The 27,685-nt window shown below is 42.8% G+C and overlaps 1 protein-coding gene and 1 long non-coding RNA gene across 4 annotated transcripts in view; one reads left to right on the plus strand and one right to left on the minus strand.

Moving 5' to 3' along the window:
- LOC121081418 lies at positions 1 to 13,721 on the minus strand. Its single transcript, XR_005825688.1, has 8 exons — positions 13,487 to 13,721; positions 6,827 to 7,012; positions 6,650 to 6,762; positions 3,397 to 3,467; positions 2,943 to 3,128; positions 2,661 to 2,822; positions 1,283 to 1,336; positions 1 to 779 (listed from the first exon to the last, which is right to left on the minus strand). It is a non-coding gene; the product is annotated as an uncharacterized LOC121081418 (long non-coding RNA).
- Positions 13,722 to 14,372: 651 nt separating this feature from the next.
- The window catches only part of ACO1 (aconitase 1), a 45,469-nt gene continuing 32,156 nt past the window's right edge, over positions 14,373 to 27,685 (plus strand). Inside the window, exons 1-3 of one of the 3 annotated variants that reach the window (XM_040580442.1) lie at positions 14,373 to 14,479; positions 25,296 to 25,416; positions 27,151 to 27,319. In XM_040580442.1, the coding sequence (XP_040436376.1) occupies positions 25,320 to 25,416; positions 27,151 to 27,319 (266 nt within the window). In that variant the 5' untranslated portion in view covers positions 14,373 to 14,479; positions 25,296 to 25,319. Of the gene's footprint in view, positions 14,480 to 14,868; positions 15,056 to 25,295; positions 25,417 to 27,150; positions 27,320 to 27,685 lie in introns of those variants that run through there. The other 2 variants (XM_040580443.1, XM_040580444.1) reach the window with 2 other exon arrangements.

Here is a 27,685-nt window from a genome sequence, read left to right on the forward strand (position 1 = left end):
TTCATGAAGCAATTTATTTGTAAGCAAGCTGCAAAAAAATTACAATAATCAATCAGGTCAGAACCAGGCACAGGGAGGATATATAAGTAGAGGGTGGAAAGCAGGTGGACCCACACTATTCTCAGTGGTGGCTAGTGAAAAGATGAGGGGCAATGGGCACAAATTGAAATAAAGAAAATTCCATTTACATCCAAGAAAAAGCTTTGTTTTACTGTAAGGGTGGTCAAAGACTAGAACAAGCTGTCCAGAGAGGTTATGGACTCTCTATCCTTGAAAATACTCAAACCCCAAGTGGACACAGCCCTAAGTCACCTGCTTTAGGTGACTCTACTTTGAGCAGTGGGTGGGATAGATGACCCCATGGGTGCCTACCAGCCTCTGTGGCCCTGTGAGGCAGGTTTGACAGCAAAGACAGTCAAGACTGGTAGTCCTTCTGTTGACTGGGGCTCATACTGCAGCAGTGGGACCAAATGTGGCAGCCTAAAACAGGTAGAAGGAGCTTCTTGAAAAAGTGGACTCTCCTGGCCATCGGGTTTCCTGGTTTATTGAAGAGCTCCAAGCACTCTCCTCCACTTGCAGAACAGGAGTGGGAGCCATTAGCTTCCCAAATGCCAGATCAGCTTGCTAAATTTCTTTTTCTGTATAAAGTTTTGTTGTTGGTGAGGTGAGAAATCCAATGGTATGCCATCTCACAGCAGAGTTTCAAGCAGGAGCCTTTCTGAGCTTAGCTGGATCTTCTGTGTCATTGACTTCTATTTTCTGAATTTCTTTCCATACCACTAGGCATTGAAAGACAGGTGTGACATGAAGTATATGTGGAGGTAGAAAAGGAAAATTTAAAATAAACTGTGGCTTCTGTGAACAAAATTTAAAACACAGGCAGGGCTTTTTGAATGTATCCTACTGTGGGCAGCCAGTCAGAAGAGCAGGCTTGGGGGGGAGGGGCGGGGGGGGGGGGGCAGGGGATTGGTTTGATTTGGTTTAAACTAGCACATCAGTATTTGGAAATTGAGGGATAATCTTGTAGAAATAGCTCATGAAGTTGAGCTTCCTAGGCAGAAGTTTCAGATTTTTAGCTTTTTCATCTCTCCATAATTTAAGTTGGTGATGTCTGAACCTAAAGCAAATCCTGATGTTTATTTGATATCTTTTTTGCAAAAATCTCACAACTGAAGAGACAAGGAAAATATTAGGTCACATTTGTGCACTCTGACCTGCAATGGAAAGCAGAAGAGAAATGCTACTTCTCAAACCTACACTACAAAAAAGTATTAATAAGTACCTAGCGTTTAATTAGTTTTCTTTTTTGCTTCATTGTAGCTCTACAGCTTACTTCCTGGGAAAAAAAAAAAAGTCTTTAAAACAATTGTTCTGATCACACTAGAAATAAATCAAGTGCAGACTTGTTGGTCATAAGCACCAACAACTGCCCTTGAGTAAGAGAAGCAAAACCTCAGACATGGAGAGCCAACACAAAGTTCTGGTGTAGTTTCAAGTTATGCAGTAAGATAGCTGGTATGTCTTTCAATATTTGATTTGATTCTTTATATAGCCAGATTAAGAGATTATACTTTTTCAGATAAAGGTTATAATAAAGAACACACTAGACTACACACGCTTTAAAAAAAATGGAGAATTAAAATGTTTATCCTCTTGAACTCCAGAGAATAAATTATATTATATATCAATATTTATATATAAAATATACCACTCCACACATGGTTACAGAGACTTAGATCAAAAGCAAGAGCTTCAGTTTAAATACATCCATCTCCTCTGGTGAAGAAACCTACAGCGGTAACATCAATAATACAGCTTTATTTTAACAAAATCATTATAGTCAACATAAGTGTTTAATAAAGAGGTAGAGACACTTATCACAGGTAGACATAAATGCAGAAATCCTACAATATTTTAGCATTTACACTTGTTATCTTGGGAGCTTCTCTGGTTGTGCTAACAAAATTGATACTTTTAAATAGTATGCTGTCTCAGAGCTGAAAGGGAAAACAACCCGTGTAACAACAGAGACAGCTTAAAAGGCTGAAGCTTTATGTCCACTCAGCTAGCAAATAAGATGATATGACAGCCAAGGTATTTGTGCTCCAAATCCACTGATTTTTAACATTTAGTCACTTATTTCCAGCTCTTGCGTTTCAGCACAAATAACTTCCTGACAAAGAATATTAGGGATTTTCTCAGAGTTAAGGAATCACTCATCTGGGGGTAAAAAACCCAAACCCAAACAAACCAAACCCAAAAACCAACTAGGGTTTAATTTATTTATTGTACAGCTTGTTAGTTTAGTTTATTTAATCATGTTTTGTCTCTGAACCTAGGGAACACGTAAGCGAATGGAGTAGCTAACTCAGTGCATTCTGAACTGCAAAATAAGCAGAAACACCCATGTATAAAATAACAGATTGCTGTTTAGGTTTGGTAAGAGTTGTGCACACTGAATAAAAGTTTTCCATGTAGCACAAGTCTGAAGTTGCTAAAACTGCATTGCAGCTTCTGTTTCTGCACTCTAAACATGCGTCAGAAAACCAGTATATAAACCACCATTTAATAACGCCTTGTTTCTCTTTACGTCTGATTGAACCTGTCAGCCCACAGGATGCATCCACTCCTTCACCAGCAAGAAAATAAGGAAACACCACCTGTGTGCCCATGTCCTTCATCCTAGACTCCAGAGTGATGTGGTCATGCAGGAGGTGCTCCTTCGGCAGTGTCACTGGTGCACACATGGATGACAGGGGGTGATGGTCCAAGGGCTGGACAAAAGCATCCCAGATCTAAGGCCTTGGCAAGCAGCAGACCCCCTGAGACAGGAAGTCTGGTCAGCAAAAGCAGTCTCCGGCCACCGCCATCACTCTGTCCTCACGAGGGGGCATGTGTTTCAGGCTCCGATGCCTTTCCTGACCAAACTTGTTCCTGCTTACCTGTTCTCAGGGTGTTGCTCCCGAGTGCCCTCTGGTCACATCTGCATGATCAAAAGGATCCTGCTGCCAGGAATCACAAGCTCCCAACAGTCCCACCTTGGGGGTCCCAACCCGTGACAAAGTCAAGCTGCTCTTATGCAGCCATCACAGCTGAATTACTAAGAGAAGTCATCACTGTGGACTTAACTGTGACTAAATTATGACCAATTTATAATTAATTGATGATTGAATGATAATTAAGTAGTAATCAAATGGTGATTAAGCAATAATTGAATGGTAATTAAACTGGTTTGATGAGGATTTGACAATGATTTAAGTGATGATTTAAATAGTGATTGGATGGCAGTCAGACAGTCTACTACTTACTACACTTTCAGTACTTAAGCTACAGTTGGCTATATAAATGTTGCTAGCATACAATACACTTTTAGGTCTAATATAAAACATCACTTACCTTGTTACAGATACCAGATGCTGGGTAAGGAATCTCTCAGCCTCGAGGAGTAACCCCGAGGGGCGTCCCTGCTGAAAGTGAGGTCAGTCAGCTGCCATGCAGGAGAGCTCAACAGGCTCAGGGGGGCTACAGGTATCTATAGCATGAAGTGATCGACTCGTAGTCAGCCATACGTGGTGTATGTGCAGGATGCAGCCATAGCAATTCTAGTTTTGCCTAGTCCCAGCTCAGGCTGGTACTGCTAGCCCCATGTAAGACATGGCCTCAGCTCCTGGGCTCTGAGAATGGCCTGGCACTGTTCTCATGGTGCGCACAGCAGGGCCTGCTTGTTGGCAATGCCTGAACCAAGTGCTGTTCACTCAGTCAGAGTGGGCACAGCCATCACAGCAGCACCGGGCCCCAGCTCTTGCCTTTGCACAAACATCTCCTTGGAAAGACCCTGTTGCTCTCCTGCTTATCCTCCCTGATGCTACGTGGTGTGTTGGCCTTCTTCCATAGCTTCTGCACCAGGTTGCCCTGTACCTCTGCCAGACCCTGCCCTCTGATGGGTAAGGCCAGTGTCACCCCAGACCTGGCCCTGGGGAGGGACACCAGGCACCCCCTATAACCCCACACCTAGAGGGACCCATGCCTTCCTTCTGGAGCAGCATTTGGTCTGATGCTAAGGGGTGTGCTATCAGGCTAGCTCCAGCTGTCCTGTACAGTCTTCCAGCAGTATTTCTGTGCCCCCTTGGTGTCCCCTGTTAGGCTACTGCTGTGCTAAAGGACAGCCACCCCCCACCCCCACCACCACACCCCCAGCCTGACCACTGCTCTCTGGTCTAGCTGAACAGGAGCAAATAACGGAACCACTGACTCGGAGCTGCTGTGCTACATAATGAGGAAAACACAAGCAAGAGCAGAAGACTATACCTACGAACAACAGAAAACTGGTCTATTAAGTGCAAAGTCCCTGTTTGCTCCCCCTGGTTACCATTACATTTCCTTCTTCTACTCTGTAATAGAGTAAGTCTGTGACAAAAATGGGCCCTGCTCAGTGCAGTACAGGCTTGACTCATGGGAAGATACATACTGTGAATGCTGATGCAAGTACTGGTTTTGTAGGTGTTTATTTCATTGAATAATGCAGATAGGAGGGGGTCTCTGGAGCTCAGAGCAGGGACAACCTCAAAGGTATATCTAACTTTGGTATTGAAGCAGTTCTCTGCTTTCTCCCAGCAGGGCCATTGACCTGCTCTTTTGCCTTGTTATGCAGACAACTTTACAATTTTCTCAGTTCAGGCCTTTGGGAAAAGTGTGACTTTTCCAATCTGTCCTGCAAGAAAAACAAAAATCTGCTCGTGTGCTCTATGACATAACTTGTCAGGACCAACAGGTGGTCATGAATGTAGTACAGAAACTTCCAAGGTGTGCAGGGCAGATGATGGTTTGGGCAACAGCATATCTTGGAGGGTCAGGCAGAGAAGGCCATGTGGAAGCAGCCAACATCCTTAAATTCCCCAGAGGCCAGAGGAAATGAACACCCAACATCAAAATGGGTCCACAGCGATCCTGACCCTTCACATAGCCAGATGGGGACAGGCACCAGCACCTCCAGCAGTAAAGACACAACAGGCCTGGAAGCAGCTCCTGGGAGAGAAGCCGACAGCTCCTCTGCACAGCCCCAACCCAGTCATCCACTGCAGGTGTCAGCCAGTGCAAGGCTGGTTATGGGATAAAAAAGCCATGAACCCTGCAGTTTCCCATCACAGACCACTGGCATCATGAAAATCTCTGCATTGGAGTCCAGCCTGGCTTTCCCTTAGAGACCACCAAAACAGAGCCATTGCTTCTTAGCCCAGGGATTTCCTTACAAACCACTGCACTGGCCCTAGGTGCTGCTCCTGGCAACACCTCTGGCTGTTGTGGACTCCCAGGTGTCATGTCAGTTTCTTCTTCTTCCATAAGCACTGTTTAGCTGATCAGAGAATCAGTTCAGCTTGAGTATTTCTGTAAGTTGGACTCAACCTCAAAAATACTTCAGTCTCTAGACAATGCCATTGCAGGTGCTTGGGATCTTTTTTCCTATCCGAAGCACTCATGCTACACTCCCTTCTTCACTATACAAATATAATAACTGTTTTGTTTGTGTGGGGTTTTTTTAAAGCAAAGCAGCTTATTACATCTTCCTGGAAGGCTCCCCTGCTCCCAGATGCCCACTCAGAAAACACTGGAATATAAGTAATTTTCGCTTCCTCCTGAAAGCTTAAGAGGTTAAAGTTACCAATAAATACTTGAATGCATTATTCATTATTCATTAAGAAGAATTTCGAAGATTAAAGACACATCAAATAGTTGCTGAGGTTTGGCAGTTTAATTCTAAATTAGTTTCACAGGGAAAAAAATGAGTTTTCAACACCTCCTTCCTGTGTGTTAGCATTATCTTCAGGTTGAGAAAGCAGAATTCAGGGTGGGATTTTACGACAGCTTGCCATTTGCCTAGGGGTTTAGCCAGAGGAAAAAGAATGTGAAATAACAGGGTGTAGTGTTAAAGCGCAGCAGATACTCATTAACTTTAATGCGAATGCTTAGTCCAGAACTAGGATTCTGTAACCCAGGTAAGTTTTCTTTGCAAATGGACTAAACGAAGTATTGCCAGTGTAATTTTTACTGTGGAACAAGATCATCCAGGGGTGGAATAGCCCCTTTCAGTCATTACCCTCCAAATAACACATTTACAAAATCTCATAAAAGGCAAAATTACACAAGAGCTGCATCAGGCCGATACTAAATGCTATTAGAAGGCGGACATTTAAAAAGAGGCTTAGCTTTAGTGTATGTTGAAAGCACCACAAAATTAAATCTGGCTGTTTAGGAGCTGTTTGCATAGGGAACATGACCAAAGCATCTCATCAGTGTTTAGTAAATAGATTTTCAGTGGTTGTGGTCAGTTAAGGTACTGTATTTAAAAAAAAAAAAAAGTGAATGGGTTTTCACTGATGGAAATTAAGCATTCAGCGGCTGGTAGCATTCAGACTAACATTTCATAGTAAGTTCCATTGGGTAGATTGCTCTTGGCACAACCACAGCTTTTGATTAAGGTTTGTGGTGAATAAGGCAGTCTATTCACTGAGAGATCAACAATGGAGGTCAACTTTTTGCACACAGAGCAGTAGTAGAGGTTTAGCCACTCTTGCGGCATTTTAAATGTTGTGCTAAGAAGCAGGACAAAAAGAAACACTAATCTCTGTTTCCTTCCCTACGTTATCCTCACCTGCTGTGTTCAGTGGGTACACTGTTGGTTAGTGCAACCACTGCAGGAGATCCGAATGAAGGCTTACTTGTACAGAAAGATCTGGACTACATGCAAAGGGGCAAAAAAGACAACTTTTAAAATAGAAATAGTATCACAGTGCCTGGTGTGAGATGTAATTGAGCTCTATGTTCTCACTTTTGCTAAGTGTCAGGGTATATCCCTCATGATGCATTATTCTCTGACCCCAAATGCAGGAGGATACATCAGAGAAACATCCATCCTGATTGTGCCAATGATCTGGTCTGGTCAGGAATCCTTGGAAGAAACTAAGTGGAAGATTCTTGAATTGTGACAACTGTTTTTATTCACGATGTTAACTTCCTACAGGAAAAATGAGAAACCAAAAAGCAAAGTACTAGTACAAACATTTGGGGAAAAATAGGCAATATCCAACTTTTAATTGAAAAGTAGTTAAGAACAGTTGATCAGGCATAAAGATAAGCAAAATGTTATGGACAAACACAGCCTACCATTAGGGTGTAGCAAAGGAATTGCTACTGCTTTTCTCTGCCTCTTTAATGCTCTTTGAGCAAAACAAGTATGTATAGGCAGTGTAAAATACAGACCTCTTTTCAAGAAGCATATTCTCTACTGCTTTCTATAATGTGCCAGCTGCTTTTACAGCTATGATTAAGTGTTTGCTTTTGATGCAGGTGGCAAATAGTTAATTTCAAAGTGACAGCAGAATGTTCCCATTTTCACACTTTGGAGAAATTATTAGAACTTACATCAGAAGTTCTCCTGACATGAATATGGAAATCGGGAATAACAGGAGAGACAGACAGACTGGAAAATGATGAGTTTCAGGTTGAAAACAAGTTTTTCTATCACCTCCCCTACTGTAGAGAGATCAGTAAGATTTATTTCCAAATGCTTCCTTGTCTTCCTCTTCCTTCATCTCCATATACTTAGGAAGCAGAAAAGAATGGTGAGCCTTAGTTCTTAGCTTTTGCACTGAACCTGGCTCTACTTTCCTCTCAGTTCAGGAAGGAAAAGTTTGGCACAACCTTACACTATCACTGAGTTGTCCAAGGGTAAAAATGGTATTTTGCAAATAAGGCCTAAATAAGCACTGAAACTATTATCAGCAGGTGGATTAAATATGCACATAGATGAATAACACCTAAGGAAAGTGAAATATTCCCTGTTCTTGTACCTTTCATCAGTAATGTCGTAGTTTGTATTTGTTATTAGAGCAAGACTACAACTGCTCCATTTAAGAACAATTATTATCCACAGGAACTCCAAGAGGATATATGTGAAAGCAGAACCTTTGCTAAGGTAATAAGACATGTCCAGATGTTTTTCCCCCCTCAGAAATTAGCAACCAGGGATACAGGGAGAACACTGTCCTTTCTACTTACTGAAGTCTTGTGCTGTTTGACCACTGCTAGTGTGTGGAGGCAGTAGGAAAGACAGCTGTCTGCCCCCCGATTTAGGGCCGAGGCGCTATTCTCCCCCCACAGGCTTACAGTAAGTTTTGCACATTATTTTGCATAAGTCCCTCACTGCAGGGCTACAGTGTTGTCTGAGTGGTCTATAAAAATGAAAAGTGACAGTATGCCTCGTTTCGTGTAAGTCCGAACAGCTCTGCTAAAAGCTGGGCAGCTGCTGCAGCGTGGATCTGATCAAGTCGAGCTCCAGACTTCAAGTATTTAGCCAGTTCAAAGATAGTTCAGTATTTGCTGAATGAATTATTTTGAGCCCTTTCCATCCTTTATGGCTAGTGTATTAACCCTTGCAGAATCTATCCAGAAATTAACCTATATTTCTATGATAACAGTATTACTTACAAATTGTTTCCTACTCATTTTACTAACAATGCCTGTCGAGTTTCAACACATTTTCTTTTTGCCCCATTTTCCTCTTTTTCTAACCTGCTTTTATTATCAAAGCAATCATCCTGACTTGTTCTCACACTCTTTATTTGGAGGATCGTTACATGATGTTTATTTTTCTTAACAATCTTACTGCAATTAACTGCAAAATCATCTTAATTTGACTGCAAATGACCAAACTGTTCTGACACCACCCTTGCGTTCCCATCAGACTTTATGTCAAACTGCTTTTACCTAATTTCTACCAGTGACAGCTTTAAAATTTCCATCCCATGTTATTTAAGGCATCCAACAAATTTAGGACTCATATTAACCTTCTCTGCAAAGCAGAAATAATTCTAAAATTTGAGGTGTGGCCATCACCTCTGTTTGTAAAAATTACAGACAAGACAGCATAACAAAGACAATCTGCTCCGCAGCTTAACTTGCACAATGCTTCACGGAACTCTGAAGGGCAGATTCAGAAATTGTTTTCCTCTATCTGGAGCTACAGACAGACATATTTAGTGAAACATCTAGGCCTCCACCAGCCTGGGTTAATACAGCATTTAAGACTAGCGACTGCACTGATTTCAGCTGCATTGCTAAAATATGTCACAATGGTTCCCTCTTCTCCCTGACTTCAGGAGTAACTGATGTTTGAAAATGATTGTTTCTTAAGAGGAAAAGGCACATGATTTTTCAAGTTTGTATGCTTTTATTCACTTGTGAAAACAGCATATCACTTTGGCTAAATCCTCACAATTATGCAGCTCTTCTAAGCTTTTCTTAAATACCAGTTAATCCTAACCCAGAATTTGCTTGTGTTTACACATCAAGTCCAGAATTTTGAACATGAAGTTGTTCCCACATTGCAGGAAAAATGTAAACTAAAGCAAAGACAGTGTTACTGTTTCTCCTTCCTATTCCTGTAAGAAACCTCCTTGCTATTGGAGTAACTCCTGAATTGTAAGCTACAAAAAAGAAATTCACCATCAACTTACTACTTAGAAGTGAGAGAACTCACTGGAATAGTCCCCACAGGAAGTGGATAAACCAAGTTCTGGATGTCTAGGCAACTACAAATTAATTACTAGTCAGTACAGGGAATGGAAGGATAGTGCTGTAGTGAATGCTAAAGGCTGTATGTTTACCAGTCACCAAATGCATGACAGTGAGCATGTAGTAGGCAACAGATGCCTCTCAGGTAGGGGTTAGTCATTCTGTGCAAGTTCTTTAGGCTAGTATAGCAGCAGAGTGAAAACCGGTAGCTCAGACTGGCCACATGATGCACAGTATAGCAGCCTGGGCTACAGAGTTTGTTTCTTCTACCAACTTTCTGCGTTAGTTTACTCCCCACTTCATCCCCTTTCAGCTGTATCAGATGAATAATATTTTCTGTAAAGAGTCCTGAGCTCAGTAAGGCAGTGTTACTGCAACAGCAACCAGGAACAGCACAGATCCAGCCTGTGTGCAAGAGTATTGTACACTGCAATACCAATACAACATTGGTTATACACCAATATCTTAAAGAAAATTTTGAATATGGGTTGGTTTAGGGTGAGCATGCCCAAGAATCTAGTCCATGTTAAAGTCCTCTGTGCCATTCCAGCTATGCAGGAAGATCTACTGGTGGCCAGCAAGACTTCTGCATTTACTGCAAGTGACATCATTAATAGGGACAGGAATTACCCTCCCAGTTCTGTGCTGCGCACAGTTTTTCTTTCTGGTGCTCAGTACAGCGACTATAAGCTGATCAGAGATTATCCACTTCTAAAGAAATTCTGCAAAAGCATTATGTAGTCTGGTATTGAAGGCAGAGTGCTGACAGTCAAGTGACAGCAGTTTTATTTGTCTCAGTCTCAATTTATGCTTTGATTTTAGGTACATAATCCGGTTCTCAACTCCCTTTTCTTCAATTCACGCAGCAGAGTTAAACAAGTTCTTTTATTCTGCAAGAGAACTGTATGGTTCCTTGACAGTACCCCCGTGTGGATTTCGACTCGAAAGCAAAATCAGGGTCTGAACTCCCAAGTCGATGCCCTCTTACTGGTAGTGGGTGACGCCAAGCCTCCGCTGAACCCCATTTAACCAGTAGATGGCAGAACTTAAAGCTTTGTTTTGATACTGGAGCTGAACTATGAACTATGAACTTCAATAAGCATTACTGCAATTATATCAGTTGAAGACTCATTTAAAGAAAGATTTAAGTAAATCAGTGCCAAGACTAGAGGCAAATAATGTTTATTAAAGTATGCTGACCACAGAGATTCCTTTAGAGGAGGCGTATTCATCTAATTAAAGAAGCAGCAAGCCCGCACTGATTTAAATATCCAGAACCTGCTCTGCTCTTTCTAACTGATCTTCTGAAAGACGCCAGATTCTCTTTTCAGACTTGTACAGTGATGATTTGAACAGCTTAAAACAGTTAAGTGTATATGACTGATGATGAAATCTGGTCATTAACTCCTTTGTGAGCTGCCAAAGAGATTTGTTTTCCTATACTCGGGACAGGCTGTAGGCCTGTAACACACAAGCCTCACCAGTTCCCAAACTCATTCACAGATGACTCCTGGAGTGAAACGCTTTTACCGAGTGCTGAATTCTTCGAAATCATTAATTTGTATCGTGCACTGCAGAACATACTATGCTATACGTTATATATAACATGGTATATTATATACAAGGTGGTGCTTGTGGGGACACAGCACTCCAGTGCAAGCCTCATCAGGTGATGTCATTTTTTTTGCAGATAACCAGGAAAAGCAGGAGGACACATGCAGACTGTGCTACTACGGAACACTTCTTTGGGTTGACTGCTTCCAAGGGCAAACAGCTCTGGGTACTCTAGGCTGACAGCTCTAGTTCATTGTCTCCCTCTCATCCCAGACCGAGACAGATTGCAGCAATCCTGTGATTGCTGCAACCTCAGTGATCAGCTAAAACTCCATGGAGGATTAGCACAACACAGTCTACTAACTGCAGTATGTTAAGGCTTTATTGGCTGTAATGAGCTGAATGCAGTCCCCTGGGAATGCCAAGAATTTGTAACTTCTTGATAGGATCAGAGTGAAATATGTTTAGGAGTGCAACAGTTAAGTCAGCTAGGGATTGAACAGACATGATACACTCCATGGACTGCCAGGATAATGCTTAGTTAATAACCGAAAAGAACACTCTAGAAGGAATCTAAGGTTAGATCAAGCCTCTTGTACATGGATTTGTCCAGTAAAACAGAAAGGATAAAGGACTGACACATAGTTCCTCATCTGCTGTGAAACAATTCAATGAAAAACCCCTAAAAAACAGGAAGTCACAAGCACTGGGATACTCATGACTACAACATGAGAAGCATTGTTGCTCCCATTTGCATCCATCCTCACTGCAAGAACTGAAAATCATTTCCTTTAACCCTGATTCAGCACAATGCATGGTTGCCCAAGAAAATTGTTGGACATCCTTGCAATCTGATATTAAAATCAAGAACCCATTTCAGTAAACATCTTCCTTACAAATAATGGCCCTAAGGTACTACTCATCTCCTAGCAGTCTTGGAAAAGAAACAAACCCACCAACTTTTAATCACCTGCTAAATAAGCCACATTATTGTAAACTCAGCCCTGCTGAGAAGAATAACAGCTTCAAATACCCATGCTGCAAGCACTAGCTTGCAATAACCTTCAGACAGCATTACCATAAACCCTTGAATGAACAGCATACTTTCCAATCCCACAATGGCCTGTGTGTCCTTAAATATAATGAGCAGATGCTGCAGCAGTGCTGCCTCTCTGTGCTGAGAAATCTTCCATCCCACCTGCAACCTCGGGGGCCACCCCCGCAAACATAAAAGAAAATACAAATCTTGCAGATACTCGCTGGGAGAAGTCAGAGCTGATGAATGGATTTCCCGTTTCTGTTGCTGACCTGCTATTTCACTAGTCTTTGCTCTTTGCCCAAGAGTTTTTAGCTCACTCAGATTTTGCGGCAATTGCTTTGGTATCTAGGTATGAAAGATTTTATTCGCGATTCAAAACTCTGTGATGCATGTTGGCCTTGGAAGTCTGTTCTGTTAGAAACAACAGCACAAATCACAATCCTTTTTTGTTTTAAAGTGAGTGACCCAAAGAGTTATTGCAGGACTTTATCTCACCAAGGGGAACTTGCTGAAACACTTTCATTACTAGTAAATAAACATACAAAAATTAAAAATTCTATCTGTTAATAAAAATCTAAGGCTCTAAGTAAAGCACTACGAGGTTTTAGAAATGTTCTGGCTTGTCACACCACCAGAGCCATCTAGTATTTTGTGGTGTCCTGAAGAAAACATGGGCCTCCTCCTTCAACTGCCGGACTACAAATGTCTTTATTCTAAAAAACCTCAGTCTTGTGAACCTCACTGGCTGAAGGTTTGAAAAGTGTATTATGAATGAATGTCCAGTTTCATGTCTGTCCAACTTAACCATTTCTTAAGACAAATCATGTCCTAAAAACATGGTCAATTCTAAAACAAAGAACTCAGATGCACATGAATTACTTCATGAGATATTTTTGCTCAACAGAAAACAGCCCAACCTGGAAAAGAATTTGAATGATAACTCAAAAGTATGATATGTTGTATATGACAGGACACTTAGAGGTAGCAAGTCAGAGGATAGTAGGTGTAACTACAGAGGGGCCCTAGAAGTCTTAACTGTACCTGTATAATCAGTACCAGGTGTGCCAAAGCCAGGATTTCAGTATTTGGTTAAAAAACCCAGAAAACCCTACACAATATATCTTGTTTGTTAGTTCCCAAGATCCTACCACTGATTCTCCCTGGTCTGCCAGTTCCAGCTGGACAGGGTGCAGGCAGGAGGATCTACTGTGCAGGAACCCAACCACAGCCCACCAGGAGAGCAGCCTCGGGTATTTTCTAGGTTTCATCTTTCTGAGCAAAGAAAAGCACTGCCATTTTCACTCCTTATGTCAGCATGCTTACCTCACACCTGCAGCTCAGCAGCAAAGCTGGGAAGCAGCCCTGTTTGCTCTTAGCCTGAGCTTTCCTCTAGGGAAAAAACCCAACACATTACACATCTTCTTCTCCTCTAGCTCCAACTCTCAGCGGCTGGCACATCTCCTAGCCACTGCTCTCCAAGACCTTCTCCAGACTCGTAACACACATCTGCTGGCTTTCCACACAACTCCCCCTTCCTATTTATCTAATGATTTTCCTGGAATTAGATGTTTTTCAATGTATTCAGGCCCAGACCATACACTGTGCTGTTGTGGGTGCGCTGGGCACTGGAAGCCAGGCCACATCTCTCTGCTGTGGGGGTGATGCTAATTAGGTCCTGCAGGACACCCTGTACTCTGACGTTGTTCTGCAGTACTGGCGTCACGATATTGATCTCTCCTGGTTTATAAGTAACACGCTGTTTCGCCAGCGGCCGGCCCAGCCATCTCTCCCCCAGGCCGCCGAGTAGTGCCCGGGGACGCCTCTCCCATCGCACGGCCACGGGGCAGCAAGCGACCTTGCACCAGACCCCATCGTTCCCAGTGCCGGGGCGCCCGGACCCGGGCCCCAGCAGTGCGCAGGGCGCTCCCGGCACCGACACCGCACAGCAGGGCCCGGGGGCGCCGGCCCCCGCTTTGCGGCGCCCGCTGCCGCCACGGCTCGGCCGGCAGCGCAGCCCCGACCCAGCTTCGGGCCCGGTACCAGCACCATGCCCGCCGCCCGCGCTCGGCGCTGCCCCTCCGCACAGACCCGCCTGCCCCCTAACAGGCAGCGGCTCCTGCGAACCAGCCCACGCCGCGGCTGAGGGCAGGACGGGGAAATACATCCGCCCCCCGTGCCCCGCCCCCCGTGCCCCGCCCCGCCAATGCCACCGCGGCCGGCCTTGGGGGCGGAGCCAGCCCGCTCGCAGTTCCTCTCTGCCTGCGCCCGGCGGCAGCGGTCAGCAAGCGGCGGCGGCGCGCTCCTCCTCGGTCCGCGGTGAGTGCGGGCTCCGGCCGGGCGCGGCCGCCCTGGGGCCGCTTCCCCTGCCGCGGCAGCGCCGGGCCCCGCCAGCCGCGGGGGAAGCTGGGGGCCGAGGGGCGCGCCGCGGGAGAGCCGCGGCGGGTGCGGGCCCGGGCGGATCGCCGTGCGGTGGGCCGGGCCCCGGTGCAGGGGCCGCAGGCGGGGTTCTGGAGCGGGCCGGTGCTGCGGGGGGAGGGCGGCCCCGGCAAAGCGGCCCTGCGGGCGGCACGGGGCCGGGGAGCCGAGCGGCTGGCCAGGCCCTGCCCGGCTGGAGCCCGGCCTCATCGGGAGCCGGGTACGGGAACAGGCAGTTGCAGAGCTGAGAAAGAAGAAAGATTTGGGTAGAGGGGGAGAGCAGAAATGGGAGAGGAGGTGTGCTGCCATATCTTTATCTAGGCAAAGATTTTTCGTTAATTTCATGCTGGGACAACTCCAGCCTTTGTTGGTGTTTCAGTAGCACCAAGTGGCAGCGGGCTGTGCATGGTGCCTGTGTGGAGCGTGCGGCAGCCCGGCTGTGCTGCAATAAAGTAACAGAACTGCAACATCGGTAAGGTAAGGCAGGGAAGGGATGGGAGAAAAGCATAGGAAGGTGAAGCCTGTGTTAATGCAAAGTGACGGGTTTTACTAGTTCGGGGGTTTGGGGCAACAAAAATCGTGTGTTTTGCGTTCATGGGACCGGCAGCAGGGGCAGGTGCTCAGTAACAGCAGCAGTCACGGAGGCTGGTAGTGCAGGTGCAGGTACTCGCGTTGTGGCCTAACCTGGCAGAGGGCTGTGGCAGTGGAGATGCCCTGTTTCAGAATCTGGACTAGGTGTGTGTTTGGATTAGTCCTTGTGTATCTGTTCAGTGCATTGCTGTGTTTCATAACACCACCACAGTTCCTTCTTACTTTTTAACTGGTGGTTGTACTTTGATATTTGGTTTCCAGCTCTAAAGCTACCACAGGGGTGGGGTGGGGGAAGATGGCGAGGTCAGGTCTTCAGTATTCTTTACTATCAGCAGAAAACTAGGTCTAAAACATAGGATTCTCTCTCCAAACAATTGGAATTGAATTAATATCTCCAAGCACTCGTTGCTGTTACTATTGTTCAGACTGGCTCTATCAATCCAATATACTGAAGTAAAGGAAGACCACCCTAGAGAAGTATTAACACTGGAATGTTTATTTGGTATTGCTTTGCTTAAAAGCAATTGTGCTCCATCAGAATGTCCTAATAAACTTCTGGGGATTGTTACTTCTTCAAAGAAAGTAGAAGGAATTTATAATGTGCATAGAGTAGGAAGTGCAGCTGACTCTCGGGCCCTCCAGGATCAGTGGTGTGTGTGAGGAGTTACTAAGAAAACTGTCGATACTTTAATCATCCTGGGCTTTGTAAGATAGAGGAAATTCCTGGAGAAGTTTTCAGTGAATGATGGAATCTGCTCACTTAGCAGTGCTTTGCAGAGTCTATCATGCAGAACTGCTGCTGAACTGAAGACTGTAGGGCTTTCAAACTGCATTTTTGTTGTCATACCAGATTTGTAATTTAGCATGTTTCTTTCTCTCTGGCTCCCTTTAGCCAGAGGATAATATATTCCCATTTGATATTATTAAATTAAAATGGTGGAAGAGATGAAACAATCATTGCAGAAAACCAGAGGAGAAATACTAATAATACTTAAACAGTAAGAATAGCAGCAAATCTCTTTTGCTAGTATTTTCTGACATAGACTCTCACTGTAGGATTTCATCGCATATTAGCTTGAATTTTTTTCCCTCCTTGAAGTAACAGTCTACTTAAGATCACTGGAAGGTTATGGTTTGAAGAGTGGTCCCTTTCCTTTTCTGAAACAGAGAGATGGTAAAAAGGAGTCTTAATTTCCAGTCTGCTCTGTTTGTGTGAATAGAAGCTAAGAATTTTTCAGGCTTCTTGCCTTCAGTGCTGCCTTAGGGAGTGGTTAGTTCAGAAAATTTCCTCTAGGTATTTGGCACTTCCTCGCAGGAATTGGGACATCCCACGACTCTAGCTAGGGTCAGGACTCTAGAAGCTTGTGAAGGAGGGTGTTTGGTTTTGCTTGATTGTTTGGTGTTGGGGTTTTTTGGGTTTTCTTTTTGTTTCTCCCTCCAAGCTTTTTGTGGAAAATGGTTCTGAAAAAGACAGTTGAATTAAAACTATTTTGTGGAACTTAATTTGCCTTCCCAGGGAGCTTGGCCAGTAAATTCTGGTAATGGCTAGTTGGAATTGATGAAATCTTGTCAGATAGGCACTCATTCTGCTTACAGGCTGAAGCCATGGGTGTTTGAAAGCCAGATTCATCTGTGCAAATAGTTGAATAGCTACTGTGATTATAGGCTGCAATTTTTGTTGTGAGAAAATTATCTTTCGTTATTTCCAGAGCACAAATTCAGGATTGGTCTTGAAATGGCATGAGAAGTTAGAACTTTTTCCCCGTGATGCCAGATCTATTTCACAACAGCAGTAATCCTCACATCAGTTCTTCATCCTGAAAGGACTTCTTCTACCTACGTATCTTTAATAGCTCTGAAATAGTTAAGATAGCAAGTTACCAAAAGAAGTTTTAGGGGTACAGAGCTGGTACAGCGGTAATGGTGTGAGTAGAGGGCTGACTCACAATAGCCCTGTTTTGTTTCCCTTTCCCACGCACCTCTGCAGTGTTCCTCCTCCCCTTCACATGAGCCTTTTGAAAGAAACGGATCAATACTGAGATGTATTTTAATCCTGCCTGTTGAAATTGACACCAAATTTCAGACTGAACCTTTGTACACACTTACAGTCTGTACTCCAGAATACTTAGTGCTTCCGTGTTAACTTACCGGTGTGAATGTGTTTCTGTGAGTTACACTGGATTTTATTTTTTTTACTAACACTGAAAGCTGGTTCTTTGTTAAAATTGGTCCATGCTGCATATTTGTTAATGAACAGTCTAAGACTGCTAACATAGGAGAAATGAGCAGCAAGTTTGTTCTGTGGTAGGAAGTAGGTTAAAGTTCAGAGTTGCTCTTTCAGGGGGAAAAGAAAAAAAGAAAAATCAAGGCTTCATTTTTCAGAGTTCTGTAGCCTCCAGATAAGCTTCCCTGTATTCTCAGGCATAATACTGCTCATTTTTCTGCAGCGAAAAGAAAATTAATCTCTACTTTTTAACTGGGACACACAGTGGTGAGTCTGCTGACACAGCATTCCCTCAAACTTAATGCCTGCAATCTGGATTTTGTTAACTGTAAGTATAGCTTGCATCCCAGAAGCTGTCTGAGGTATACTAGATGCCTGTGCTCGCCCAGATCACCAAAAGCTGGTGAGTTGTGTACGAGAGAAGTGTTTTGACTGTCCCATAAGCAGTAAGTGAACTAATAGTGTTGAAGTAAGGGAGGAGGTAGCATTTGGCTTTCTGGAGGGATGACCCAAGGGAGGGTAATATCCACATCTTGGGAACTGCACATGCTTCTAAACTTCCAGCTCACTTACAGCCAGAGTTAATTTAATACCTAAAGGTTTGATTTCACAGGCTTAATCTCTGAACTAAATCTTCAGTTCCCATATGTGCAACACAGCGCTGCTAACGAAGTAAACTGGTCAAAATGCTTATGACAGCCCGTGAAATACACAAATTATAGAAATACGCACTTAAAAACCTGTCCAGTGCACTGGAAGTGTAGCACATCATGGCTCTGAATAACTCAGTATTTTAGCATTGCAGTTCTAGGCATCAGAAGAAAGCAGTCAAGTCTGCAATCCAGAGTCCTGATTGTGTTCCAGTAGAGTTCCTTGAGTGTTGAAGTTGAAAGGGGTCCCCGAAACTTTGCTTAGAGAGCGTTTATTAAAACTTCCTTTACATATTACTGCATTTTCTTCCAGTGTGCAATAATGGTGTAGTTTATAGTTGCTCAGTCATCAGATGGCTAGTGGGCTTCTCTTTAAGAATCTGTATGTAATGATGGACTTCTGCTGGAGAAACACAAAGATTCTTTGTCAAATATCTTCACTGTTAGCACTGAAATCTTGCTACTGACTGCTTACAGCAATGCAGCACTGTGCATTTCTTATATTATCTGTCACATGTGGAATAAGTGTTAAATAGAGCTTCTCTCAATCAAAACAAGAAACAGTGTCTATTGCAACAGTAGTTGTGTGCATCCACAAGTAATTATAGCTAGATACATTATAAAACAAGACTTTGCTTGTTCTGGTAGTGGTGTTGAACGCTGTCCAAATGCTGGGGGCATTTGTGTTTTGAGTTGGGTTTTTTTTGGTGAGGGGGTGTGCTTGGTTGTGGTTTGGGTTTTGTTTGTTTTTTTTGGTTGTGGGGTTTTTTAAATTTTGTTTGCCAGGTGGTTTTTTTTGTATGTGTATGTTTTTGTTGTGTTGTGGTTGTTTGAGCGTCCCCCCCCCCGCCCCCCCCCGAGGGTAACAGAAACATTTTTTTTAGGCTTGGATATTTACTTGGATATTTAAACTACAGTTTCTTTTCCCTACCACGCAAATAGCTGTATTAGTTTTTTTCTAAACTGACTTAAGATATGGATGGATTTACTTACCAAAGTTTTGCTACTGCAGACACCTGACTAATAGTGGAGGGGTTGGACTAATAGTGGAGGGGTTGTCTTTCCATATGAAAAATTCTGACTTCTGGCACCATGCTTAGCATGGATGTTTTCCTTCCTTGCTTTTCAAGCAAATAGACATGCACTGAGCATGCTGCGGTTCCAACAGGACAGAAGTTCCTACTTGCTGGACCTGCTAAGAGATATTTGTTTATGGCTAAGTGATCTATAACTTTGGTAAACTGGAAGTAGTCATCAACATTTTTAATTAAGGCCCATTTCTGAGTAGAATGTGGAACCATAAGAAGAGCTATGTAAGGTGCAGGGATTCATTTTCTGCGGGGGAACTGAGCAACAGCCCTCAGTTTAAGAAGTGCTGTTGAGCTATATATAATTCTTAGTAATGTCACAAAAAGCATGCTCAATATTGTCAATAATTAGAGGTGCTTTCCACATACTTGGTAGCTAAGTACAGATACACATGGGGTGTTGACCAGACTGGACAAAACTAAGGAAAATAAATTGGGGGAGTAGGAGGAGGAACGATAATCACAGTGGAGGGTGGTAAGACGAGATTCAGCATGGGTGGAAAACAGTGTATTTTTCAAGCAAGGCCACGAGTGTTCCCTATGTCCTCTGCCTTGTCAACAGGAGAGGGCTTTTATTGTAGTAGTCTGCCAGCTCACCTCTCCTTTTCCCAGTTTTCAGTTGGAAGTTTCTTCACAGATTTCTTGCAAGTCCAAGCAAGTCTGAGCCTTCCCCCTTTCCTTGATGGCTGATAAAATACCATCTTTGCTTTGCCAGAGTGTAACCTCTTCTAGCATTTCTAGTGTTTTGGTACAGTGTTCAAATTAAACTGCTCCTTTGCTGAGTGTGTGCTTCCCAGTGGTGGCCAAGAATTTACCCACTCTCCAGGAAAAAGGTTTTACTACTTGAAATCTTAGTCAAGCTATTAGGCGTTAAGTTTTGTGAATAGATGTTTGAAATTAACTCTTCCTATTAATAATGTTGGCACCTCTGCATAATTTGGAAGACAACAGCTAAAAAAACAAAGATGGAGTAGAAAAGGCTGTGCTGGAGGCATGTTCTCTTTCCCTGAGTGGAATTAATATGTCTGCACTAAAATGCTGAGTGACTGTGTCTGTTCTGTTCCTACTTTATGGCCTGAAGCTCAGACAGAAGTTGTCTCATCCAGAGGCTTTTTCCCTTTTTTTTTCTGTGGGTCAAACAATATAAATGTGTCCTTGGTGTTGGAGGAAAATGCCAGATCAGTGCTACTGTAGGCTGTACACCTCAGCTTTGTCCCCTGTATAGCCCAAACCAGGACTGCAAACGCAGTCAGCTGATAGATGCTAGACAATAAAAGTTTAATATTAATAAGATTATGCCTGACAGTTCAAAGGAGCTTTTTAGAACAGAAGACCCTGACCTTTAGAAGGCTGAAATGATGGAGATTGTCTATTGTGATTACTCAGAACTGGGACGTATGGAACCTGAAGCAACCATCTTTGAAAGAAGCAGCAAAATGGTGAGGTGATCAAGATACGGAACAACTTGTGAAGCCGACTGTCAAGATAGGAACTGATAGAAGTTTTATTGTGGAATCAAGATATTATGTAATGTTTAGGTAGATACTATAAATATGTGACCGAAAATCTTGTAAGCTTGTCACTCTCTGCGGAGGTGACCCAACACTGCTGGACCGATTAAGACATGCAAACCTAGAGTAACCCATAAGAGTTCGAGTTTCTTCTTTTACACTTGATTTGTCCTCAGACACTGCTGTAATAAATAATAATATTACTAATAAGGAGTCTTTTGTAAACACTCATGTCATGTATGACAGAAAAAGCACAATTTACTGTCAGCATGTATGTTGAAGTGGTGTCTAGAACAGCTCTGGCATCTTCAGATATTCTCTTAGGTATAGCAGGAGGCCAAACAGCATACCTTTTCCCTCTCTACGGTCTGCATGAGATAATTTCTACAAGTGCAAAACTACAAGATATATCAGGATGCTTTCTCAATTCCATTAATTTCAGTAAAATTTCAATTTGTGGAAATTGTTTCAAGTCACATTGCTGCTTTTAAAGGATTCTGAAGTGGAGCCTAGGACCCACAATCAAGAACATGCTTTAAGTAATACCTCAATTACTGAACTGAGTTCTTTTCCAATAGAAGGTGGTGTGATGTCACTCATACTGTATTTATGTTGGATACTCAGAACTAAGTTACATCAATGTAAGATTTGAAATCAACACAAGTGATATGTTTAAATCTCCCATGAATATTCTTTTTTTAAAAAAAAAGTGGGTTTAAGTTACATACTTTAATCCTTTTTTTGTGGAGATCTGCATGAGACTTCAATGTGCTTTAAGAATATTTGATTTAGTTGATTAACTTTTAAGGGAAGAGGGAACATGGAGGGTACAGACACCTTTTTCCTTCTGTCCCCTTGGGCTTGTGCATACTTCCTAGGCACTGATCATCAGATGGTGTGGTCTTCAGGCTGCTGTAGACATCTCTGTATGTAGTACAGCTGGCAGGTGTTTTTACACTGATCTTTTGGTGCTAGTAAGCATTTGAGCTCTCATGGTAAAAGCGAAATTCGTAGACCCACTCAATACAGATGAAATGAGGAACATTGTACTCTGATTTTGCTAGTACAAATGCTTTGTTAAAATATCACAAAGTAAAACTTGCGTTGCCAGAGAAACATGAACTCTCCTGTGTCATATCTAGGGATACAGCCAGTATGGAACAGCTGTTACAGCCAGGGGCTCATTATCTACTCTGAAGCACAAATGTTGCATGAATGAAAACCAGCTTCCTTTTTTTCTATTTGGAAAGTTAGGACCTTGGCCAAATAAATTTGCCCCTCTTGGTATTCACAGTTGGAATCTTTTTGCACTTGCTTCTCAGGGGAAGAGGGAGAAGTGGAGCTTGGGGAGAGAAAAGCCAGAAGTCAGACTTTCTGTGGTGAACTGATGTGCAGTCTGTAGGTGAATTGGAGACGTACCGTGGTGAGAGGTGGAGCTAGGTGCCACAGGGCTAAGCAACTGCATTGATGTAACAAGGTGAATGGAAAACAATGTTGATAAATAGGGAGTGTAGATTTAAAGATGATCAGTATTAGTACCAGCCCAAATGTCAGTGTTCAGAATTGTATTAGTAGGCACAGGAAGGGCTAAAATAAAGCTATTGTTTGTCTGGTACACCTTATATAAGTCATGCAACCCTTTGAGAAGGTTCCACTAATGAGACTGTGCCTTTTTTTTTCTTTTTTTTTTTTTTTAAAAAAAAAACAGCCCTCCCCAGTTGAATCGTTTTCATCTATTTCAGTCAGCTGAAACCCCTAGAGTCCTAGGGCTGTATCCAGAGTTGCACAAACGCTAAAGAATGTGTGTCTGCATAACTGGAGAGGGGGGAATGCCTTGGGCTGGAGTTGCAGCTCTTTTCCAAGGCCAGGATGAGCTCTGTTTGTGTGGGTGGCTGATGACTGTTAACATTAGAAGCCTCATATTCTGTACTTCTGTCTTCCTGAGGGTCACTGTGTGGAATCCTATTTCAGATGTGACCTCCACACAAACAGTTTTGAGGTTGTTGGGCAGAAGATGGAGTGCTTGCTTTATGTGTGATCAGCTATTACTGTGGTCATGTGGCACTGGCCGTGGTCAATGCATGTGACCCTGTGCACTGCACCAGTCCCAGACACAGATGTCAGCTCCCCTGTGTGCTAGCCTGTTGGCATATTTACATTTCAGTGCCTGCAAAACATGAGTAAATATTCTGTGCTGCAATCACAAGTTAATCTGTATCTATCTCAGTGACTACTTAAAAATTTTGGTGTACTCAATCTGTAGAGTATTGTGCGCTCACATCTTTTTGGCAGATCACTAGCTTGAGTTCTGTGCTGTGGCCACTTGGTTTATAATTTGCTGTCTAGAAACAGCAGTCAGTATGACTGAGGCTTCTTGGGCTCTGTGAAATTTGCTACAGCAATGCTGCAAATAGTATTCTTTTTCTAGATCCTTTGCCTCTTTGCAGGGATTTCTAAATGGCTTACCAGGTTGAAAGAGTTGTTCATATCAGTGATCAGGCAGGTGAAAAGAACATGTATTTAGGCCTTGGTTGTCCCACAATTTGGCATACTTGTGTAACTTGCTGATGAAAGCAGGTTTGTACTGAAGTGTCTCATACTGTGAACTAAAAAAGTTGTGTTCAGGGAAGAGGGTGATGTTGGGCAAAGAAATGCTAACAAGTAGTTACTGTCATAGCATCTTGAATTGCTAAAGTGGTTTGCCAGGACACTGGCTTGGGTAGGAAATGTTACGGCTGCAATTTATACTTAAATAAGAGTATGTGAATTGAGTACAGTAGTCTCATTAATGGTCATATCAAAATAATGATCTTCTACTTTAGCTGTTGGGTTATCTCAGCATTTTCTATCTTCAGTTACCCTTAGACTTTCCCATGAGAAGTGGGTATGCATAATATAAAGTTCTCGGCTTGGAAGGCAGAAAATAAAGCTCATCAGGAGCATAGATGGCAAGGAGACGAAGGAAGCAGTTTATTTTGATCATGCTCAATTGTGGAAGCACAGCTTGTTTAGAAGAGAAACAGCTGAGTAGTTTATGCTGTTTAAAGAAGATGACACCTAAAACTTGGTGGGCTTTGTGTGGGATTGGGTATCTGCAGAGCTGGGAAGAGGAATTTCAGAAAATAACTTGTAGGTGGGGACATAAGAGGTGATAGGTTTGGGGTGTGGTGTTTGCAGTCTGTTCATTAGCTTACCTTTCTGCCTTCCCTTGGCATTCAACTTTTTATCTAGAAACTTCCATTGTTTTGTTTGACAGAATTTTGAATTTTTTTCTTTCTTTTGCAGTGTCTTGCTGCTTTACACACTGAACCTCCCTTTGTTACCATTTCTGCTATCTATCCATCTCAGTCTAACCTCTAACTTGGTTGTTGTCTTCAAAATATGTGAAATATGGTTTGTGCTGGAATACTTTACAAATCCCCCATAAATATAATCCACATATTCCCTGAACAGTCAATGGGACTGACAGATGAAACAGCTAATGCAAGGCCAAAGAGTGAATTAATTTGTTTTTAACACAGATGGGACTTTGTGTGTCCCTTTGCACCAGTCTCCAAGGCCTGTCAAAGAATGTGCATCTTATACCTTGGTTTTTTTGTTGTTCTGTGAAAAACTGGGACAAGGGAAGATAATGTTACTTGAAGATAAGAACGGTGCCACGGGTGAACAACAATAGATCTGGAAATCAGGCCTATGTTTTTCTCTCTCCTAAAAAAGTTTTAATCATGTCTGGGAATGTTTCCAGGCACTGGAAGAGGATTGTCCTTACTGTTAAATAGTTAACTCGCTCCTTGGCATGTGTTGGCCTAAGCTGGTGCTCCCAAAGGAGCCCTGGCAGAGTTCAGGTCTTAAGAAGTGTCCTACAAACTGTTCCATTAGGCGGTTTGCATGCAGTTAACCTATTCTGGAGACTGAGAGATATTTCTAGAGTGAATTTGGGCCTGTCTGTGCTAGTTGGCCTTGATATTGGGAATATGTCAGGGTACTTTAGCTTGTATAAGTGAACCCTAAAAGTCCTAGGACCCGGTGGAATGTTCTATCCAGTAAACCATTAGGGTATCCACAAAGAAGAAAAGGTCTCAAACTAGAACTATGTTTACAATAGTCTGCTTTTATTTTTGTGGCAACCCTGATGAATCTTTCAGAAATTGGGAGTGTTACTTGTGTCTCTGATAGTCAGGATTTGTAATCTTAGTCTGTAACACTTTCTGGCTCAAGTAAAATTATCGTGTTTTCTGTTTTGGTTGAATTGTTTTTAGTTTTGAATGCAAGTGCCTGTCTGTTCCACTTTAGACCAAGGCCACTTAAGAAATGGGACCACATTGTGGTGGTGGTTCATGGACATAGAGACACAAAGGGCTGCCTAGAAGCAGCATAAAGAACACTGCAGCCATTGAATTTCCTTTGTAAACTGTGTGGTGTATAAATATTTTTCACAATGCTGTTATCTTCCTGCAGACCGTTTTATCTCTGAGGATGTGTTACAAGTAGCTTTGTAGGGGTAAGGGCATGACCAGCACAGACTGTGCAGTACCTTTTTGTCTGGTACAGACCTTGTATGTGGGATATACACATTGTGGTACTGTGGGCCATGTACTTTGTACGCAGTGCAGATGTTGTGAAAATGGCTCTGATTTTTCTTCTGTGTTTTAGGGACACCAAGGGTCTCGAATAACCATGAGCAACCCTTTTGTACGTATCATGGAGCCGCTGGACCCTAAACAGCCTCTGAAGAAGTTCTTTAATCTGAGCAAATTGGAAGATGTGAGATACGGTACGTTCACAACACAAAGAAAGCATTACATTAATATTGATGAACAGAACTTGAAGAGATTTTGCAACACTGGATGATATTTGGTCTCTGGAGAGAACTGTGAATTCGGAAGATGGTTCTTGGAAACAAAATATTACCAAAAATTTGTTCTGGGAGTTTAGAACTACAGAAATACTGGCACAGGTCACAGTATTCTCTCAATATAGTATGCACACTGTAGTCTTGTTTTCCTTGAGTGCATGAGGAGTACTAGGCCAGACTAGTATGAGCACAAATATATGAGCACAAGTTTTCTCATATGCTGTTATGCTACTGTGAAAGGCTAGAAAGGACTGAACACTGATATGATGGAATCATCCAGAAAGATTGTTCAGCTTTAAAAAGTAGTGGCTAGGAAGTCCTTTCTGAGGAGGTTTTTTTTCCTTATTTCCTCTGACACTTCCAGAATATACTTGGTCATCTTCCATGTGGCACTGGTAAAAATCTTACCATCTCTGCCACTGACTTAGAGAGCAAGTATCTTTAGCTTAGAGGTCTTGATGTTGGGTATTTTTCCTCTTTCAAGAAAGGAACAGGTGATTAAGGAGAAGTCAGGAAGCAAGAGGAGGAACATTTTCTCTGAATGTCAGCAACGCATATCCATTGCAGTGTTTAAATAAGAAATCAATTAATGTTGGACCTAGTGTGTGAGAAGCAGAGATGAGTCTTAAGAAATAGACAAATATATGTGTGGTATTACCAGTTGATCCATTCCAGAAGTAAAAACTCCAGATACTTTAAAGAAAATGGGATGTAATTCTCACTGTCCAGCAGAAAGATGGAATAACTTAACAACAGAAGAATGGGGTGGGTGAGAAAGAAAATTTAAAAAACCCAAACCACCAACAACCAAGAAAACCCATCAAAAAACAACCAAAGCCCGCCCCAAATGATTCTGAATGACTGTGTCCTGAATAATAGTTGGTTGGGGTTTTTTATGATAGCAGTAATGAGGTCTCACTGTGATTAAATTACTTTTGTGTCTTGGGGGCCCTGTGTAGAAAGTTTGGACAAGCTTCTCAAGAGACTTTCAAATGTAAATATTCTGAGACTAAATCGAACAGCTATTATTACAGTGGACCAGGTGAGGAAGGACAGAGAAACTTCTTCCTTTAAACCCATTGCTTGTAGTAAAGCTGTTAGGACTGCTCTAATAATATTTCATGTCGTCTTCTGTAAGCATTTCTATCTTGAAATAAAAGAAGATTAGCAGATGCACATTATTCCTGCCATTCAGTTTCATTCTCCCTCTATTGAGAAGAAGAGACTGCCTAGACCACTACCACTATGCGTTCCAACATGTCAGGCAGAAAATTATGTTTTTCTAGTGCATTTATATGACTATGTTCAGTGGCAAGAGTGAGAGGAAACCGCAGAGAAACAAGGTGAACACAGTATGTTTTCAGAGCGGCATTGCTGTGGAGGGTGGAAGAGCTGTGGAAGAGTCCTTTCAGGAAGAACATCTGCTGTCTTACAGGGACTGAGGTAATAAATCTGCTGGAACAGGTCAGTTAGCAGCAACCTCCTGACAAAGCTGGAGGCTAGAAAAGGGTATGTGATAATTTGGGATAAAGTCTTGTGAGAATATGGGGACAGCATGTGAGGACCTGTCTGCCCCAGGCGTGGAACTCTGCACTTGCTGACATGTACCCTAAGGTAAAAACTGAATTTGTTTCTTGCCTCTTACCCATGCAGCACGCCTGCCATTTTCTATTCGAGTCCTCTTGGAAGCAGCGATCCGTAACTGTGATGAGTTCCTAGTAAAGAAGGGAGATGTTGAGAATATTCTCAACTGGAAAGTGGTGCAACACAAGAATGTTGAAGTGCCGTTCAAGCCTGCAAGAGTTATTCTGCAAGACTTCACGTGAGTGTGATGCTCTCCAAAGCTAGGAAGAGGGGCTCTTGAAAGGGCAGAAATGCTGGGCTTGGGGTGGAGTGATGAGGTGAGGGAAAGAATGGCAGTGAAATGTTTGGAAAGACCGCTTTCACCTTTCCTGGATGTCATGCTGCAGACAGCGCTTGGAGAGGCAAACACTCATGATAAGAGCGTTAAATGAAGCTTTTCTTGGGTGGAGAAATATCTTTATGAAACTCTTCAATATAGAGGGGAAGAAAATGGGATGGCTAAATTGCATCCAAATGAGGCAATTCAGAGTTTAGAGGTTTTGTTGTTGCTTGGGAATAGTGTGGTAGTGTATCTTTCCTGCGCCTCACCCCCCACCCAGGGGCT

Source organism: Falco naumanni, chromosome Z (assembly GCF_017639655.2).
Source record: "Falco naumanni isolate bFalNau1 chromosome Z, bFalNau1.pat, whole genome shotgun sequence".
NCBI classification, from domain to species: Eukaryota; Metazoa; Chordata; class Aves; order Falconiformes; family Falconidae; genus Falco; species Falco naumanni.